Source organism: Corvus moneduloides, chromosome 7 (genome assembly GCF_009650955.1).
Source record: "Corvus moneduloides isolate bCorMon1 chromosome 7, bCorMon1.pri, whole genome shotgun sequence".
Classification (NCBI taxonomy): Eukaryota; Metazoa; Chordata; class Aves; order Passeriformes; family Corvidae; genus Corvus; species Corvus moneduloides.
The window spans coordinates 30,302,867-30,319,553 of NC_045482.1; the positions used below are offsets into that span (position 1 = coordinate 30,302,867).

The following is a 16,687-nucleotide window of genomic DNA, read 5'->3' on the forward strand; positions in this document are numbered from 1 at the left end:
TCTTTTTTTTTGTTTGTTTGGGGGGGAGCAGGGTTTGTCATTTAACGATCTATAGCAAACTGGCACTCTTACATAATTTCTAATCCTTGGTTTTTAAGCCTGGCTCCAGCAGCTGAACCAGAAGGATCCCTCCTGAGTCAAGAGGAGAAATCTAAGCTAAATGGATTTAAAAAAAAAAAATTTAAGAAGTTCTTGGCAGTCCTTGAAAGGAACAAATGTATTACAGTGTCTCTAGAAAGGCCACAGCAGGGGAGGAGATGGAAGGCTGCAGAAAGACACAAGCATTCTTTTAATGGTCTCTTTTTAACTCTGGCCCCAGTATCCAATCTGCTGATCCTCTCTTCTCCATCCATCTCCCTAGGATATCACTGGAAATCTTCAAGATTTGGACATGTTCAAGCAGTATTTTTAGATCTGTCCATTAACAAGCAGATACCAACTGAATAGCAATCAGTGAATTAAGCTTTTCCCTGCATGGTTTAAAAAACTAAAAACCTACACCACTTGTCAAAAAGACCCCAAACCAAAAGTGTCTTCTTAAGTTATTACAGTGGTGCTCATTGGACCCTACTTATGTCCCCAAACACAAGTCAAAAAGCCATCCTAGTAGTGCATACGTGAAAATGCCAAAACAAAGACACTTCTGATGTGCACCTCCCACAGTTATGCATTAACAGTCAAAAAATTCACAGAGAATAGGAAGAGTTCTTTCAGCATAACTTCAGAGTTCAGACAAACAGCTCAGGAGTTGCCATCCAGTTTTTTTGTTTTAAAATGAAATTTTGAACTGAAATACAGCAAAAAATTTAATTCAGTCTATTCACATATTCTCTTTTAATGCCTCTGGTGATTTTAAAATCACAAACACTTTTTATATCGTTTTAACACTTTTATATAACTTTTTTTTTCATCTTTGAAGCTAAATTAATTACAGCTCTGAAATAATATGCCCTGGAAAAGCAGGCACCACAACTATGAGAGGATTATGGGACAGATAAGGGGAGAGACAACTTCTGTGTGTACTTTGTTACCTACTTACTATATCTACTGACCAGTTGAGCAAGAGAAGCATTTGAAAATCCTGTAAAGCTCATAAAAAGCCACAAAGTGAACACATGAAAAAAAGGCACAATAAGATGCCAAAGAATTTACAAACAACCACAGCCACATTCAGCTCCATACACTGACATGAATCAGGTAGAACAATTCCACTAAGCTCTTACTTGCATAGAAGTGATCAATTGTGCAGACATGGCAACATACTTGTCTGCTGCCTGTGAATGCACAGATTCCACACACATGAGCAGTAGGGTTTGGGGGGTTTTGTTTGTTTGTTGGGGTGGTCAGCTGTTTATTAAAAAGAGATTTTCTGTTTTTCTCAACCTTTAACCAATTTTCATTGGCTTACAAGTCCATTCTGGCCTCAGAATAGAATACACTTGTCTTTAGACCATGGTTTAGACTAAGACAGTAACTCAAAACAAGAATGCTGATATTTAAACAGTATTAGTAACAACCAGTGCAAATTTAGAGTATTGTATTTTAATGCTTAACTAGAAATGGAAGCTACACACATGTAAATACTTAGAATAGGTATTTAGTGTGCAAAAAAATGATCAAAAAAGCATGACATTTGACAGAGATGTAGTGGACACTACATGTCCTAGAATCTGCAATCCCCTAAATTCCCCCTCCACTATTACTGTTCCTGAGTAGCCAGTTACATCCCAAAGGCAGCCTTCTTGTTGGGGTGCCTTATTTAGTTTATTCTGTTGTGAGATGTTGTACAACAATTAGATGTTACATTTATACAGCTGCTGACACAGACTTCTTGATAGAATAAATGATTTTTAAAAATATATACAACATGAACAGAGTTCCACCCAACACAAACAAGTTGGTCTCTGGAAAAATTCACAAGCAACCAGGCAGTCAGCAGTTTCCCTTGCCCATGTGAAATTGCATTTGTGGAACGAACATTTTTGCAAGAAGGAAGGGGTTTGTATTTGTTACAGAGTTCTGCTCTCTGTGAGCACCTATACCCACCTGCTGGTAAGGATCCCTTTTGTTGAGAAGCATGTTGTAACTGGAGAATATGGAAACAGTCATTTAAGCAGTTCATGGTCGCCATGGAAGTTGCTTTGAGCATCAATAGGTCTTGATCCAAGGATGTAAGGTGACCGGAGGCAGGAAGGCATTCTATGCTCCTGATCAAGTCTCTCTGTTGGCCCTCAGCCTGAGACATCATCTGTCAAACAAAACAGTCACTTATCAGGTGGTAGAAGTGTTGTGTGATACGTGTTCAGCTGTGCACACAGAGGATCCCAAATGATTTTAGGACAATAATAAAACTACAAGGCAACAGATGTATGTAAAATTAACTGTACTTACGAGAACTACTACTACTAGGGAGTCATTAAATGAACGATGAATTTACCCACGAAAATACATGGCACTTTATTAACAAGCCAACAAATATCAAAGCGACTTCAAAATAAAAAGCAAAGAGGAATTGGAACATGATACTTGTTGCAGTAAATATCAAACGGTTTCATGCCTAGTTGGTAGGGATGGGGATGGGGGGGAACCCTACATGCACTCTGTGTGAGAAGTAATTAAGCTCTGTGCTCTGCACAGCCTGGAACAGGATCTACTGTCTGTGTGTATCAATATTTTTTCACTCCCTGTGAGCAGAGGTGCAGCACTCTAACAGAAAAGACCTCTATTCCTCATTTTGGCTCAAACCATACAGGATCCTCATTTATTATCTGCACTGACACCACACTGATTATCACTATCTCAGCATTTACTTTGCAGGGAGGGAAGAAAAGCCAGCAGGATTTTCACTTTCATTATGTGTTCAGATTGCAGCTGTCCTGCCCTGTTATCATTGTTCCACTTGCTCTCCCCCAAACTCCTTTCCTCCTTCACACAGAGCTCCACACCCCTAAATCACAGAATCTGCAACAGCACATCTGCCCACATGAGGTACAGGGGGGCAAAGTACAACAGCCATCAAGCAGCACCTTCCTCTTTATACTCACAGAAACAAAATATTACCTGATTTTGAATCACAGGGATGAAGGTAAATTCCTACATATGCTAATCCCCCTTTCTGGGGAGGAACAACAAACAGCATCCATCTAACTGGACAGCACTACTCTGCAACCATTATGTGTTCTGGCAGTTAGGTAAATGTAAGGACAGATTGATTTAGCAGAGCAGCAGCAGAATTTCTTTAAAGAATCCTTAAAGAATAATGCATTTAACTGCTATGGCACTACGTAGCTTTTTCGCTACAATTATTTAATTCCCAATCCTAGCAGTATCTGACTGACTCTTTTTTTCAGTACTACTACCTGCAATCCCTTCCAGGAACTGCTTTTAAGATTTTATGCAATACTTAAGGAACATGTATTCATCCAAGTTCATAGTATGTGATCTTTGGAACTGTTAAGGGCTTGGCTCCATGAAGGTGTGAATTCACAGAGCATTGGCTCTTTAAAAGTGGTGTTAACTGTGCAGAGCCAGCCTTAGCATATCCCAAGAGCAACAGGACAGAAAGCTACTAAAACATTTAGTTATATATAGCCTTGCCTATGCAAACACACCAGCTGCTATCACAACATGTGTCTCATTTTTCTCCAGTCACAAACATGATAAAAGCCTTTGAGCGCAGTTTTTTTCCAACTTTGAAAAAGTGTGTTGGCTTAGAAAAAACCCCACACAAAACCCCCACAGATAATTAGTTGACAAATCACCACAATCCTTCTGGTGACCTTTACTGTTAGTAATTCACCGTATGGTAGGCCCCAAGCACTTCATTCCAGGATCAGGCCAGTCAATAGGACAAGCCATGCTATGCTTAGCTATGAAGTTCAAATAGGCACATCTTCTCTTTCAAAGAACACATTTTCAACAGTCCTAAGGCTTTTCATATTTATACACTCAGCTTTGGAAAATAAACAAAAATAGTCCCAGGAGAAGAAAAGCACAGTAACTAAAAATTCAAAATCTAGGAAAAATACACAGGCTATTGTTCTCACTTTGCAAACACACACACATGCATTTAGTGCAAGTTAGCAAAAAGATCTTCTTAAACCTCCTGCTTTGCATGGTAACCAAGTCAGCATCATGACACATATTCAGCCAAGAACAAGGGGCAGTCAAAGGGAAAGGGACTGACAGAAGACCCAGTATAGTGCAATTCATGGGGAAATCAAAAAAGGTCACAATGTAGCAGATCCTTTGAAAAAAGTTCCTCTTCCCACAGCTTTTCAAAAAGAATTTTTAAGTATTCGAGCGGTGTGATGCTCAGGGGTAACAGGCACGTCCCTGCTCTTCAGTATTTTAACCATATCTAAAAAAAGGTAGGCATTCTATCTAATGAGCATTTTAACTTTAAAAAGGCAAGCAAACTAACATTCAGAAAAGCCAGTACTACTGAGGATTCTTCATCTGTACAGGTCAAAAGTTTTTAAGTTCATAAATAATCATGCAGTAGCAATCAAAAGAGCATGAATAGCTTCCTGTGCTCTTTGCAATGCCAAGAAAAGTCATTCCACTTCATCCCAATTAGAGGATGCAAGCCACTGCTTCAGTGCTCCAGCTCACACATACTCCTCTTTCCTCCCTGAAATTCTGAATGCCATAATGATGTTTGAAAATTCAAGAAGTGAAAAAGCCATTTCTGAAACATTTTTATTTTCTTGAGTACCTGGCAGGACTTCACATGTCTCTGCATTAGCACTATAGGAGACTTTACTGCTCTAAGAGGATAAAAACACGATGGCAGCAATTACCCTTTTGCAAGACATCTGCAAGAACAGTCTGCTGTGGAGAGAGATTCAGAGACTCTAAGGTTTAAAGAGGCAGTCACCTTGTGTAAACTACTGAATAATTACACCTTATCATTGTTCCTGATACGAATCAAGAACAATGACAGCATGCCATACCAGTGAAAGTATCTGCAACACCCATTTACCTGGGAACTTACTGGAGTGCTCAGCCACATATTTTAAGGTTAATGAGGCTCACAATACACAGCACTCTTCTATGCTAGTTTGTCAAAGTTCAGTTTCTAGCAATTCGTCAATAGAACTCCACACTTCCTACATCTCTATTTGCTAAATTAAAAAGCCCTCCATCTGGAACTTATTTTTTCCAAGACATGTATCACACCACACTAATTACAGTTAACATTAAAATGCTTATTAACATCAATGCTACCACTAAGTAAACACAGGTTTGCAATGTACTCTTTAGATAGGCAAGATCCATCCTGGAAATATTTGCAAGTTAAAATCAACCAGTAGTCAGTCTGTTCTGTCAGTCAAGATGGAAAGGTAATTATTTCTGGGTTTTTCTCCTAAAACACACTGCACCTGAACATACAGTGAAAAAAAACCAGGCTTCTGAATTGCTCTCTGTTCAGTCACACCCATCCCTAGACAATTTGTCTAAATGAATCAACATACCAGAAAGTGGTATTAGCATTCTGAAACACCAGTCATGACCAACTTCTCCTTTGTAATAAGGGATACAAGCACAGCTTAGTCAGTTCTTCTACAGCTTGACGTGGGAAGAAAAGTGTGTAATTGTATCATAGTACGTGATGTTATATCCCTTAAGGATATTCCCTTGTCACCTGTAGCGCTACGACTTGCAAGGATGAGAGCATGGTTCTACCTTCAGCACCAGGATACTACTGCAGAGTACAAAAATCACAGAATATACACCATGTACTTCTACAATCAGCCAGGGCAAGTTACTTTTCCTCACACAGCTGTGCTAACAATAGCTAAGGACATGATACGGACAATTTACCCAACTAAGAACAGCAGGTTTCTCCACAACCTTACAAATACCACCATGGCTCTCTCAAAAAACTGTAAGGCAATTCAAAGCATACAAACCTCTCTAACATCTACAAGGTGATCTGGCTGCATAATGGGAACTCTTTTTCCAGTTGGCAATCTGTGATGTCCAACATTGAAGAAGGAAACTGCATTTTGACTGGGTCTTCTCTGCACACCAGGAGAGTTGGCACTTCCTTGGGATGCAAGAGAGAAGCTGCGAGATTTCAGAGGAGGGTTGTTCTAGTGAATAAATAAGCATATTAAGAAATGTTTACAATTAATTCTAATAACCAGCAAATGTTCTAATGTGAAAGATATAGCAGAACAGTTCCATTTTTAATTTTTTATAGAGCAAGGAAAGATGGCAAAGCCCTAATAATGCACTAGTAGCAACTGCTAAATATTGTGCACTGTCTGCTTCTACCTGCCCTGTTTTACAGTCTAATTAAGAACAATCTGTGAAATTAGATTGATCAGTAAGTATCACTTCTCTGACTTAAAGATGAGTCCTTGATTTGCAACAGTACCAGAAACTGACTCCTAACAGATCCTGCAAGGATAGAGCTGACATTTAAGAGAACGGAATTTCATTTAGAGATATTAATTCAACTCATCTCTTACGACAAAGCCAGCTACAAGATGTTGATTGCAACTTAAAAGCAAGATTTTAATCAGGTATCAGAACAGGTGTTATGGGAACCAGGAGGTTCTATAAAATACACTATATGCATACCCATCACATGGCTAGCAAATGGAAACAACAGTACTCAGATACAGTGTTGAGGACTTGCTTCTCAAAGCTGGGAACTCATCCTAAATTTATCTCTGGGCTGCTGAGTGGTTTTTAGAAAAAAAGCAAGGGGTTAAAAAAAAAGGGAAAAAAAGGGAAAAAAAAAAAGTAAAGCTTCCAAAATGGAAGGGCTTCAATAACACTGAAATTGTATTGCAACTACTTCTACCACCAGCCTAAATGATTTTTGCCCATAAGAGCATCAGTCATACCTTTCCAATAGCTTCTGTGTGATGCTGTGTGCATATCTGTAGCCTGCTAACCCAGTGCTGCCGCTCTTTAGCATCAGTAGCTAATAAAAGCAAACCAAACGGATTCTGTTAATGAAGACATTACAAAGTATGGGCAAAAAAGGCTGCTTAATTCTTAAAAAGCACAAGACTTTAACAGTGCAAAGTAATTTATTTTTAATCTACAACTTGTTTGCCTGTAATAACTACAACATCAAATCAAGTTGAACATAAATAGTGTACACTTTTTTCGTTCTGTATGCTATTTTTAGTATTACAAAACTGATTTTAAAACATCAACAAACCATAACTGCTCTCACAAATACTGTAATCTAACAACATGAAACATTTTCCTGGAATAAGAGCAAGGTATCCCAAATTAGAAAATTACAGCAAGTCTTCAAGGGAAGAAACACTCAAAGTTATTAGCCTAGATTTCTGCAGCCTACAAAATCAGAGAATGGGCTTTTATAACCATCATAAGGTGGCTAACAAACCAAATGTTAGGAATAATTAAGTTCTCTGTGAGCATCACCACAGTATTGCTATCTACAATGATTTAGAAAACTTTGAATCAGTACAATTTAAGGACACCATATATGAAGATTAAACCCCATTCTACACATATGAAGTTCATAGTCTTCTGAAGGTCATCAAACCCAAACATTATGGAACTATCCATAAGTACAGACCGTTTCTAGCTGAACGGTGCAATGGAAGTTTTGCACATAATTTTCATGGCAGCACTTTGCCAACGAGGTTCTCTCTCTTTGGCCCTGCAGCCAAGCCAAGCCCCAGGTGAGAGCCAGGACTGTCCTCTAGTGGAAGGATCCCCTGCCCAAGAATCCAGGTCCTACCTCTTAGTTTATACTGCTCCCCACTGGCAGCATTGACTGTGAAGGTGTGAGAGTCTTCATCACTGGGTGAAATGACAGCCCCAGCCAGCTGCAGGGTACCTCTGGGCTTCAGATGTCTAGACTGCTCATTCACAAAGTACTCCAGCAGGCCAGCATCATTGTTTAACACAAAAAACCTGCAAGGATAACAAAGCAAATACACTAAATAATACCAGCTCCTTTTCCTTTTTTCGGGCAGGTGGTGGTACTGGGAGAATTCAATACTTTCATTACAAGTTGGCACAGATGGGATTGGGACTGAAAGACTTGTATCAGGACAACCCTAAACATATGAATTATGTCCCCAAGATGGCACAAAAATTAATTTCTTGGCATTTTTTTTTTTCCCAGAGAGGAGGGACTGCACAACAGAATAATGTGTCCACAGAAGAACACTATCGCAAGATTTTGGGAATCAGAAATGATGCCCTGAATCATTAAGGCTTAATAAATCCTTAAACTACATACAGTAGAACAGCCCCAGATACAAAAGAGTTGAGATGCAAAACCATGAAACTGAAGCAATTCCAGATTTTTTTCTCAAAAAGGGATGTGGACATTATGCTTCAACTTTCATTTGAGTTTGATGATGAGAATATTGACACGAGTCACCCCACGCCAGAGGCAGCACAGGTGGCACAGGGTGGTACACTATGGGCTTGTCACTCCAATATTAATTTGGTTGCACTGTGCTGCTCTAGGAACAGCATTAAACAAGAAACCTGACCAGAGAATTTCACCTGACAGAAAATCAACTTATTCCAGGGGAGACGACATCCTGGGGAAAGGGAGAAGGCTGCTTGAGTTTGAATCTACAGTAATGAAGTCTTAATTTTTTTAAGTGGTAGCATTATTTGGGACCAAGGGGAAGACTCATCAGAAAACACAAAGACAGTATTTTTTAATGGAAAAGGAGAAAAAAACTAATGCTTTTTACACATGCAAACATAGTGATAAGCCACTATATGAGTTAAGTACTTTATATTGCCTGTGCCTTTTCTATATTCATGTCTTAATACAAATACTATTCATCTACATATTAGCTTAATCTATACTGAGAAAAGCATAAGATTCTTGCATAAAGTTTGTCTACTAGAAAAAGGGAAATCTAAGTATTATTAAAAAAACTGAAGCATGTTCATTTGGATGCTGCAGAAACCAACATTACTAAAGAGCACTATAAAAGACTTACCGGTATTGCCAACCAGTGACAAGATTGGTGTATTTCATCAGGTAGCCATAAATATTTTCCATGTGATCGCTATCAAAAGAGAGAAAAAAGCAATCAGACCATACCAAACACATTTTAGATCTTCCCAGCTTCTGACCATCTTTATCTAGTCTCAGAAGATTAATTTTCATGTTCATTTTTAAAATGGCACTATCAATTTAATAAAGCTACACTTAAAAGATTTTCCAGCTTTGTTCCTAATACAATTTCTTACAAAAATTTAATCAGACTTACTGAATTCCAAATAATTTCAAACCATAATTAGCTCCACCGATTCAACAGGCACTTCTGGACACATTTTTACAAGTTTCAGGTAATTAAAGACTTAGAATGCACGCTGCTTCTGGTTCCTGCTCGGTCCTCAAAACAAACTTTGTACCCCTGAACAAAATTCATTTTCACTAGCTTATTAAGAGACCCTTGATCACAGTCACCAACCTAAACAGTCTGTAGCTACTCCTACATCAGTGTGGTATTAATCCTTCCTGTCCAGCACCCTTCCCCCTACACAGTCATGCTCCTGAACAGATGTTCTACAGAACACAACATCCAAGTGCAGCTCACATCAACATATTCTGAAATCTAAACCAGAAGCCAAAACATCTCCTCTGGCCTGACACAAAAATCCAGTAGTTTCTCCTTCAAAGATTCAACTTGCAACAACCACCAAAAATGAGAATCCATCAAAGGCATTCGGCATGGAAACTTTACAGGCAAAATACACTACCACTTCTGAAAATCAATTGCCCTAAATAAGGCTTACAAGTACTATGGCTACAAATTACTCACTTTAAGACCACAGTTTAAAGACCCACTTTATGATGTACATTCCCATAAACCTAGAAATGTCACCTCAATGCCCTCACCTCTTCCAGTAGGGCATAATCCTACACTGAAGAACACACTCTTGATAGACAATTCAGGTCCAGCACAAGGAAAAAAGCTCCTATTATTACAATGAAGAATTGAAACAATGACCCAAATATCAGACACTATTTGCCTCTTTCAAAGAAATTTGTGTCTAATCTCATTGAGATTTTAAATTAAAAATTCTGTAGGTTGTAGTATGTTGAAGATTAAATGAAATTATTCAAAGTTCATTGGAGCAGCAGCAACCTGTCTTGGTTGTTAAATGGACAAAGCAGGCCCATGTCAGCAAAAGGGGAAAGGTGGGGCAAACAGGACTGTGAGAGCCAAGGGATCATCCCCATCAGTGGGTTTTGGTTGCAAACATAATTGGGCTAAGTATTGGGGTAAATTCCAAATAAAACCTGAAGCTGCTGTCTACACCTCATTTATAGATACTATCACCAGATTAATCAGAAATTGGACAGTTTGATAAATACAACATTTTACACTGTTTCATCCTAAAGGAAGCCATTTAGGGTGACACTAATGAAAACAGCCACAGAGTAAATCACTGCCTTTCAGTGATACAAGAATGTACATTTTTTGAAGAAAAAAACCCAAGCTACTGATTTTTAATGTTACTTTTAAAAGCAAAAATATGTATTCTAGCTATTACAGCAGCAATCAGTATTGCAGTAATATCCTGCAATGGAGAGCAGCCAGCAGGACTATCTAGGAATTTAATTTCTAATAGCTCATTAAGTGGTGCTACAGATAAAAATAAAACCAAAGAGAGCAGAGGGTGTCGTATATTTTAAACGTACAGACAGAGAAGCTAAAGGAGACATAATCAAACTCTTCCTCTGCAGACGCCTCTCATTTGTTATTATTGGCATACAAGGGAAGTACAGTTTAGACTTGCTCACTGTCTTAATTTAGCTGAAAATTATGAGATTGCACAGTCATAAAAATGTATGAGCTTGGGTTTTAATGATCTGCAAATTGTCCCTAGTCACAGCTAATTGTTTTTCAGCTCTAGTGAATGCAAACCTCACCCTTGCTTTTCAGTGAGACACTGTACATAGCCCTGCACATTTAGGCTACAGCCACTGCACTCTCCCATTAACTAATGTGCATAAATCACAGACACCTTTAACAGAACCAAAGAAAAACCAGAAAGGTAAGTTCAGACTGCAGTGAATGCAGAAGGCCTATGTGTACGACCTACGGAAGTCCATTCATCTGACAAGGGTAAATTAAACAGCCTCTGATTAAAATAATTTGACCTTTTTTTTTTTTTTTGGTGTGACAGATGAAATAGCTAATTTTGTCATCCAGAAAAAGGCACTGTAGAAGGGAGCGCAGCTCTTCTGGTGATGTAGTTCCACATCCAATGACCATCACATTTTGCCATCATCTGCATGTTCCTTTCCACTTGGATTTTCACTTTGTCTAGTAAAAAAACTTCTCCAAATGCCTCCTCTTCAATAATTTATATCTCTAGTCTCACCAGTCCCAAAAGTTGAGGGGTTCAATTGAAAGGCTTTGAGAACGGCACCCCATGGAAGTCTGAGAAAGTGACTGAGAATTAATATTTCAACCTTTGAACTAAGGTTTATTTTAAAAAAAATGAAAATTATATACACTAAAGAAATCTAAACCCACTGCAAACTGCAATGCACAAAAAGGTAAATTCTATAACTGTACATAAATCCATGACAGAACTACAGTTAGACTCCTAATCTTCTTCTGCATGTATGAATACAGAAAAATATTCTCAGTATTTTTTATGAACAAGGCCAGGGACTGTAATTAAAGCATTTCTTCAAGATTTTAAGATTAGTGCCTCCACAGCAAGAGTTAAACCAAGATACCTGTTGTTGCTAAAGCAGTGATACAAAGCAGTTAATACAAAAAACAAAAAACAAAAAACAAAACAAAAAAAAAAAAACGGAAAAAAAAAAAACCACCACAACAAACCCAACCCAATAGAAAACCCACTAATATTTCACTAGTATGGAACTAACAGCCAAGCTCTACAGAGCACTACAGAAAACTTGTAAAATGGTAGACTTTGAGAACAAGAGGTTGAGGTTCAAGCACTGGCTCTGCTCACAGATAACCACAATTCGTAAAATATGAGTAAGTCCTTACTGTTGTTTCATTGGAAACAGTGCTGGCAAAACTTGTCTCAAAGTCACCAGTGTACTTCAAAAGTCCCCAAAATTTCCCACACGGGTTTTTGACTTGTAGAAAACAGATTTCAGACGTGAACTGGACACAAAACACTGAGCAACTTAACACTGACAGTGAGGCCTGGCTCCCTTGGGATCTTTCTGCTTTTCAGAATCCCTTTGCATTCACACTGCTGCCTACGTGCACGTACTTGTACCTATGGGTACGTGTCTTTCCATAGCCAAGATGCTGTTGTTGCTATTTAAAATGCTCACCACAGTCTCAGATTGTCAAAGGAATAGCAACAGCTCAGCAACAATGAGTCAACAATCCCTAAAGGCCCTATTTCTGTTGAAATTCACATGTCCTGTCAAAAAAAGGAAATGTTGCAACAGACACATCACAGTCTTAAGGACGTAAAAATAAAATTGATTTTAATTTTTGCTGGACTACTTTAAGTGAGGATACTATACAAGTCATGATCCAGAAAAAAATTATGCAGAACACATGATAGGACACCTGAACTCTAGCCCAGCACACCTACCACCTCCCAAAACCTGGGTTATTTTCCCAAAGGCTGAACACCTTTGAACTTGACTGTCCATTTATCACAATTTTTTAGTTTCTAAATACTGTGAGATGGACTGAAACTGTCCATGTAAGCAAATGACAGGCCTCTGTGAACAATTACATATCAGTTCATATTCTTCCCACAAAATTATCCCTCCCCTACATCAAAGATGTTTACCACAAGCCAGAGTTACGCATATCTACATGCTACTAAAAAAAAAAAAGGAATAAAAGATTTACAAAGGATCATTGTTAGCTTATTTATCCTTCTCTAGTTTTATTTGTCCTTTCCTAAGTTGCAGCAGCTGTCAGTGTCTTGCAGGGTGGTCTCCTGTCCTGGGGAAGAAAGAAGACAGTGACAATCAGGCCAAATTCCCCTGTATCCTGTTTATGTGCAGCACCCGAGCCTTGGACGCAGATACTGAGGAACAGTAGTCCCATAATGACGTCTTTCAGGAGCTTCTGCCAAGAAACCCAGGCTCACACCTGACAAGTGCTGGGCCAACATTTTCTCTGAGAAACAGCAACAACGCAAAAGGCTTCACCATCCCTTTTTCATACCCCTCACGTGTAGATCTCCGTGAAAGCCCTACCCCAAAAAAAAACCACTGCTAGCAGCGGCAGAAAATTACACCCATCTGGAAAGCAGTTACAGAACAGTTCCAAGGCTGCCCTTCAGATGATTCTAATTTTGCTAGGACCCAGACAGCACCACGTGGGATGCTTTGAGCAGCCAAGTCTCTGAAGACCCAACAGCTGTCTGAAGAGCAAACGCAGCTGCCAAAGGCATCCCCACAGACTTGCGTAAGGCCTGACTTCAAGCGGCAGCTGAGTATGTGTGGATTTGCTGCCAGCAGGAAGGATGACCAGGAGCCTGGAGCCCATGAAGATGTCAGAGAGGGCTCCTGAAGGGGGATTCAGCCTCCAGAACTGCCACCACCGTTATGACAGTGCCTTTGGTTCCTGGCCAAGGGAAGACGCTCCCTTCTACTGAGCTCACAGCAAGATGCAAACCCCCGGTGAAAGAGACTGTCTTCGTATTAAAAGCTAGCAAAGTGTAAAGAAAAAGAAAATAAAGAAATGAGGATTATAAGAGTGCAAACCAATGAGTGATTTCAACTATACAGTTTAGAAAAAGCAGAGACCATTTTCACTGAACTTGTTCATCTCTATTTGCCCACAGGTTCACTGTTGGCAATGGCTTGCTTTTTCCTCATGGGCACTGCAAAGTGCTTATCTACAGTGCACTGACTGCCCTTTTCCTTACACGAGGGCTAGGCAGTGGAGAAGAGAAAGTGGAAAAAAAATCTGAACAGCTATGTCAGCACTGAACACTTTGGGCATATCTTCTGCAACTGCAAGAAACCACCACCAAGTTAAGCACACTCCAGTTCCACAGCTCTGTGGTGCAGGAGCAGGTTCCCCAGTAAACCCAACAAGGTAAGGCAGAAGCAGTTGCTTACAGAGTATCTGCATCCATAAATTACTTTTGCTTTTTCAAATAGCTTTTGGAAGAAAGGAAAAAAACTATCCTTGCTGTACAACTCACCAGCAGTGTCCTATAGTCAACTGTGAAGTGGCAGCAAAGCTCCTGCTCTTCAGCTCATGTGTTTGTCTGCTCAATTATAAATTTAGAAAACAAGAACAAGTGCAAGGAAGAGAGGTCCAACACCATGACAAGAACATCAACAGTAGACCCCAAGCATACTTCAGAACACCACTTGGCTCCAAGTATGCTAGCAACACACACCCCCTCATTAGATATAAAAACTTCTCTTCACATGCACTCCTGTAAATCCTTGGGAGTACAGACAAGCATTGGAAGAGCAGCACAGGCTTGCCACAAAGAAAAGGTGTGGCACAGCCAAAATAAGCCATCACCAGTCTGTGATTCCAGCACGATGCAGCCCCACCTCCCTACCCCAGGGGTAAGGGGCTCTCCCACGGCCCACCCTCCTCAACCCCTGCTCTCAACACAGTAATTGTGTTGGTACCTCAAGTTCTATCAATACTAGTTCTCAAGGGAAATGATATATCAAGCTAGCAGGGTTTCTTTAAAAACCATCTTCACTAAATCCATATTCCATTCTCCTCTTTTGAGCAGTAATGGCAGAGGTCAATTACACACAAATGAAACTACTGTAACACTTCTGCAGTGTAGCAAGTAGAAGAAGACAGATAATATTTAATTAATGTAGCAAAACACTGTTCTCACATAATCACTATAAAACTGATTATTTAACCACTTTATAATTTACAGAGCTCTCCAGCTCTCACAATACATCTGCCTAGAAAAAATTGCAGTGACATTCAGCTCAGCAATTTGTCTCACACACAGGTGAACACCTCAAGTCAGCAAGAACTCCACTCAGGGACAATTTATTTGTGGATTTGCGTCAGCGGAACAGAACTGAAGCTGCACCCAAGAGTCAGTAGCCAACCCAACAGATTTTGCTGCAATGGTATCAGTGGAAAACAAACTGTAGATTTAGCTAACAACATTTTAGAGGTGGAACATAAAAAAAACAAGCACCCCAAAAGGTCTGAACTCTCCCCTTAATGCCTCTGGAGAGGTTGCCTGCAGCTTTGCTACCATTTATGTTACCAGTTTACATCAGCACACCATAATGCACAGTTTCACACATTACTGTTAACCCAAAACTCTCTCATCTAGTTTCAGAAAGTTCAAGCAGTCAAATTAAAGCTGCTCTGCCCAGTGAACAGTACTGATATACAAGGCAAACACTGATGGATGAGCATCTTTGCAGTTTTGGACAATCTGCTGCCTATGATATCTGGGAAAGCAGTGGATCCTGGTTAGCATTATCCACAGAGACTGGTGGAGCAAACCTCTGCATTGTTTAGTCACTCTTTGGCACAGTTCAGTGTGGTTCAGCTTACTACACACTCCATCCCAAGGCATTCTGCTCTCCTACTCTCATAGCTCTTATCCTATCAGAAAGATGCAGATATGTTCCTGCAGTTTTGAGATGTATTTGTGATTATGAAATTTGAAAGATTATATTAACAATTACACATTCCCATTCTAGACTCTGCAGCAATGAAACACTGAAATGGAGCGTAAATACACTGATCAGCTACCTCAGATGAGCCTCTTGCTTTTTAATTATTTTTGAAATACTATTTGCAACATTTCAGGTTAAATATTGAAGATAATAATTATTATCACCTTTCAAGTAAGTAAGAACACACTTAAATTGTCTTTGTCAATTAATGCTATTTAAATATTCATAAATACAAGCAGAAACCTGTATGGACCACCAGACTCAAGAAGCAATGGCCAGTAGTTTGAAGTCTAGCTGGCAAACAATTAAAAGTGGTGCAATTCAGCAGCCCTGAATGACATCTTCTAACTCTGAAGCTTTGAGCAGGAGGCTGGATTAGAGATTTACCAGAGGCCCATCTCAACCCAAATTATTCTATAAATCTTGGACACAGAGAAGTTAGGCAAAATCATTCTTACATTAAAATTGAGGCATAAGTCACCAGGAAGATTTTAATTCTAAATAAGAAAGCACACACGTTAACTACCTATGACTATGACCATATATAAAGAGAGCAGGACCACTTTCTTGTTTGGTGCTTTAAGGGAACAGTGATTCCCAGACAAGGAATTATTCAAAAGTGCTCCTCATCATTGCACAATGAGGATGAGGTATTATTCATTTGGCACTCATGTGCTAATAATGAGTTCCCTCGTGGTTTTCTTGTGTTTGCTGTGGACATTTATGAAGGAGTCATGTAATGAACAGTAAGAGGACAAAAACATTTTCATTCCATTTGCATACAGGGAACAGAGGCACAATGAATTTTCTGACTCTCTAATTTTGAGACAGATACAGTCCAATTTTTATTTTATTTTATTCATACATTCAAATCATGGCTTCTGCTGATTTCAGCTGCAACTGTGACCCTGCAAAAGTTTCGCAAAATCAGAGCCAACCGTTCCAAAACCAGTCCTCCAAGAGAAAGACGAACACAGTTAGTGATCATGAGGGAAAACAAGTTTGAATAATACATGACTATTAGCACAAAGGAAGTCAGAGCCAGGGTCAGAAACCAGCTCC

General features: G+C 39.3%; 1 protein-coding gene across 1 annotated transcript in view; it reads right to left on the reverse strand.

The window, feature by feature from the left end:
* OSBPL11 (oxysterol binding protein like 11) overlaps positions 1-16,687 on the reverse strand; it is a 39,886-nt gene that overhangs the window by 15,981 nt on the left and 7,218 nt on the right. The window contains exons 2-6 of the mRNA XM_032113915.1: positions 8,967-9,035; positions 7,736-7,911; positions 6,861-6,940; positions 5,916-6,098; positions 2,047-2,248 (exon numbers count right to left, since the gene is read on the reverse strand). Of these exons, the coding sequence (XP_031969806.1) occupies positions 2,047-2,248; positions 5,916-6,098; positions 6,861-6,940; positions 7,736-7,911; positions 8,967-9,035 (710 nt within the window). The remainder of the gene's footprint in view (positions 1-2,046; positions 2,249-5,915; positions 6,099-6,860; positions 6,941-7,735; positions 7,912-8,966; positions 9,036-16,687) is intronic.